The sequence below is a fragment of the Mustela nigripes genome, chromosome 1, assembly GCF_022355385.1.
Source record: "Mustela nigripes isolate SB6536 chromosome 1, MUSNIG.SB6536, whole genome shotgun sequence".
NCBI classification, from domain to species: Eukaryota; Metazoa; Chordata; class Mammalia; order Carnivora; family Mustelidae; genus Mustela; species Mustela nigripes.
This window is the reverse complement of record NC_081557.1, coordinates 13,959,601-13,963,954: the sequence shown is the minus strand read 5'-3', so window position 1 is coordinate 13,963,954 and position 4,354 is coordinate 13,959,601. Positions and strand designations below refer to the sequence as shown.

The following is a 4,354-nucleotide window of genomic DNA, read 5'->3' as shown; positions in this document are numbered from 1 at the left end:
TCAAAAGTGTGCTTTGGAGAAACAAAGGAGGTTAAAGTTTTTAGAGAAGAGAGAGGAAATTCACATAAGTCGTTTTGAAGGGGATGAGATCCGTATGCCAGAAGCACTGGTAGAGCTACAGTTACACTCGGCTGTATGGGACAGGCTGCTAGGCAGAACTGTGTTAATGCAGAAAGCCCATTTCTGTCCGTTTTAACATAGAACACATCCCCGGCTTCTAGCCCCACCTTTTCAATGTCCTCCCCACTCCATTTAAGATAATCCTCTAAGGGGCGCCTGGGTGGCTCAGTCCTTAAGTGTCCGCCTTCCTCTCAGATCATGATCCCAGGGTCCTGCTCAGTGGGAGGCCTGCTTCTCCCTCTCCCACTCCCCCGGCTCCTGTGCTCTTCCTTGCCATCTCTCTCTGTCAAATAAATAAAATCTTTTAAAAAATAAAAAATGTAAAAGGTTAAAAATTTTTAAAAAGTACTAGTTTTCATTTTCTTTGATTTCCTCTTCATAATCCAAGAAAACAAAGGCGTAGATTTTTGTTAACCAGCTGCTCTTCTCCTACCTTCAAGCCCACTGGTGTTTGCGTTTTAGTTTCACGTGTGTGTGTGTGTGTGTGTGTGTGTGTACGTGGATGTGTGCACATGCATTTTCTGACAAGCAGGCCCAACTACTGGATTTTCTGAGAAGCTTCTCCTGCTAAAGTATTGAGCAGGCATTACTACCTATTCTTTGCACTGTTGTTCAGAATTTATATGTTCTGTTTTGTTTTGATTTTTCCCCTATACTTACTTGGCTCTTCATTTCCTTCTATTCATTCTAACATTCAGGAAATTAAATGCTTTCAGGGAGCCATTAAGGTCCTGAGAGTTTCCTACGTCCCTCAAGAAACACAGAGGAACTTTTAATCATGTATTTATTATATCCTTTTGATTAGAAAATTAACTCTGGGGACTCTATTCCCATTTGTACTAAAGTAAATATATAAATAAAATTTTTGACCGTCTTGCTCTTGCTTTCATACGATGGAGGCCCTGCCTGTGGTTATCATATATTAAAGAAGTTTGAATTTCAGTCCTCCTGCCTGAAACTACCATCATTTATCCAATTTTTGTATTACTGTAAGTGTTAAACAAATACAACTTTTGTGTATGAGTGATTAATTGTTTTGGGAGGAATATAGAGAAATATCCATTGGAATGAGCAGTTATAAGGTTCCTAAATAAGCTAATGTTGTTTTTTTTTTTTTTTTCTCTTACTGGTAAGTAAAACTCACTTATTTCACTTTCTCATATAAATATGTTTTACAAATCAGTTAAAAATGAAAAAAAAAAAAACCCAAGATGAAGAAGACATAAAAATACAGAGTATGGGGAATTTATAACTTGGTCATTTATTCTTACCCCTTATCCTACACATCAATTTCTTTTTCTACATTAACATCAAAATTTTTAGGTAACATCTACTGAAACAATGAAAAATCAATGTTTTAATCAGTGTGGAATGTTCTTCCCTGAAGGATGAATTACATCATGTCATAATTAGATATTCCCATAGGGATTACTTACCTATCAGTGTAGATATTCTATGTCTAACAGTTACTTCATTTTCTTGCTATTTCAATAATTTTGTAATGTTTTGCTGAGTTTTACCAACTGTACTAAGGAAATAGTGTCTCCCAAGTAAAAGAATAATGAAACCATCAAAAATCTCTCCCTTTATTCTCAAGAGGTAAAACCATAGCCTTGTGAACTGTTTAAAATATTTATTTTTATTTTCCATAAAATGTAAAAAGGTAGTTATATTTTTTCAGACAAAATGTAATAATCAACCATTGTGTATTCAGTGGAAAAGACATAGCATTATTTTAAGAAATGTGTTGCGACATCCAAAAAAATTATAAAAAAGTATCTATATGTTTTATAGGTTTGCTTTATTTTATAGGTTTACATTGCTCTTTATTAGAAAAAGGTTAAAAACTCTGTTTTCTGAGTCTCCTGAGTAAGATATTTCTATTGGATTTCAAAAGCCAATCATTTCTTTTTTAAGATTTTATTTTTTCATTCGACAGAGATATAGAACAAGCAGGGGGAGCTGTGGGAGAGAGGGAGAAGCAGGCTCTCCACTGAGCAGGGAACCCCACGGGGGACTCGACTCGATCCCAGGACCCTGGGATCATGACCTTAGCGGAAGGCAGCTGCGTAACTGACAGCCTCCTAGGCGCCCCTCAAAAGCCGATTATATAAGTTGTTGTTCACATTCTAGCTCAGACTACCCTCTCCTCTCATTCTCTGTGGCATTTTTCTCAGAAACCAATACTTCTGGCTATTTTCTAAGGATGACCTTTTGGATGCTAAGGCTTTGTCTTTCATCACATTCAACTTTCAAAAATATTGTGGTATGTGAAGTAAACATGAAGGCATATCTGGAATTTCATTTTTTAAAAATTTTTATTTATTCGACAGACAGAGATCACAAGCAAACAGAGAGGCAGGCAGAGAGAGAAGGAAGCAGGCTCCCCACTGAGCAGAGAGCCTGATGCAGGGCTCGATCCCAGGACCCTGGGACCATGACCCTAGCCGAAGGCAGAGCCTTAACCCACTGAGCCACCCAGGCGCCCCAGTACAGTTAATTCTTATATTTTGATGTATTTGACATTAGCTACCATTAAATCCAAAGTGAGAAGTTGAAAAGAACTCCTGTGAGAACACAGATTAAATTTCCAACCTTGGTTATTATGCTTTAAAAACCAGATTTTGCATCACATATATTTTAGAATGAATTTTACTTTTTTTTTTCCTTTACATAAAAAGAGAAACATTTAAATGCATCTTGAAGCTTAACACCATAATGTTTTATTTTTTTCATTCATGGAATTTCCTTTTGGAATAGCCTTATAAACAGTACTTGAAGAGACTAGAGAGTTACTAGTTAAATTTTTCTAGTTTTATAGATAAAACAACTGGGAAAGAAAAGTCAACAAGTTGCAAGGCGAGTTAGGGATTCCAAGTAGTCTTGATGGTGTGGCATGATCGTTCTCAATTTCATTTTTCTTATCATTAACAGGTACCAAGAAAAACACACACATGACTGATGTTAATTTTACATTGGTTACGGAATTTATCCTTTTGGGACTGACAGATCGTGCTGAACTGAAAGTGGTCCTCTTTGTTTTGTTCCTGCTGATCTATATCATTTCTTTGGTGGGGAATCTAGGAATGCTCTTTCTAATCCAAATAACCCCCAAACTCCAGACACCCATGTATCATTTCCTTAGCTGTCTGTCATTCGTTGACGCCTGCTATTCGTCAGTCTTTGCACCCAAAATGCTGCTGAACTTCTTTGTTGAACGGGAGACGATCTCTTTCTCAGCGTGCATCGTGCAATATTTTTTATTTGTGTCACTCCTTACCACCGAGGGCTTCCTGCTGGCGGCCATGGCTTACGACCGCTACATGGCCATCGTGAACCCGTTACTTTACACAGTGGCTATGACTAAATTCGTCTGCATTGCCCTGGTCATTGGGTCATGTGTAGGAGGCTTAATCAACTCATTGACACACACAGTTGGTTTGGTGAAATTGTCTTTCTGTGGGCCAAATATCATCAGTCACTTCTTCTGTGACCTTCCCCCACTATTAAAGTTGTCATGTTCTGACACATCCATGAATGAATTGTTGCTTTTAATCTTCTCTGGAGTTATTGCTATGATCATTTTCTTGATTGTGATGATCTCCTATGTCTTCATTGTTGCTGCTATCCTGAGGATCCGCTCAGCAGCAGGCAGACGGAAAGCCTTCTCCACCTGTGCGTCACATTTCACGGCGGTGACTATATTCTATGGCTCCATAAGCTTTAGTTACATCCAGCCAAGTTCCCAGTATTCCCTAGAACAAGAAAAGGTGGTATCTGTGTTTTATACCCTGGTGATTCCTATGTTAAACCCGGTGATTTACAGCTTGAGGAACAAGGAAGTGAAAGAGGCTGTGAAAAGAGCTATAGAAATGAAATATTTTCCTTGTTAATTTCATGCCATATGTGTCCCATAATAGCATTTAAGAAGTTCTCTGGATAAGAATATTTATATGAATTTATTAAAGTTTTGAGTCCAAAGGAATCTGAGAGTTTACTTAATGGGAGCCTCCTATTACACAGCAGAAGGAAAACGTCTAGAAGAATAACTACAGGAGATATGACTGGTTATTGTGTAAACTAACCTAAAAACCATAGTAAGATCTAGGCTACTTATCTCTGGACAGTTGAAGATATTTTTGTTCCTGTACATGGGTACATGGGTAGGAATAAATACATACAAATAGATATGCAGGCATATAAACAGACACACAAATAGAGATACAAACACAAG

The 4,354-nt window shown here is 37.6% G+C and overlaps 1 protein-coding gene across 1 annotated transcript; it reads left to right on the top strand.

The window, feature by feature from the left end:
- The first annotated feature begins 1,528 nt into the window (after positions 1–1,528).
- Positions 1,529–4,013, top strand: LOC132010034 (olfactory receptor 1052-like). The gene is made up of 2 exons (XM_059388020.1): positions 1,529–1,565; positions 3,043–4,013. The coding sequence occupies exon 2, from the start codon at positions 3,075–3,077 to the stop codon at positions 4,011–4,013; it is 939 nt and encodes a 312-aa protein (XP_059244003.1). The 5' UTR covers positions 1,529–1,565; positions 3,043–3,074.
- The last annotated feature ends 341 nt before the right edge of the window (positions 4,014–4,354 follow it).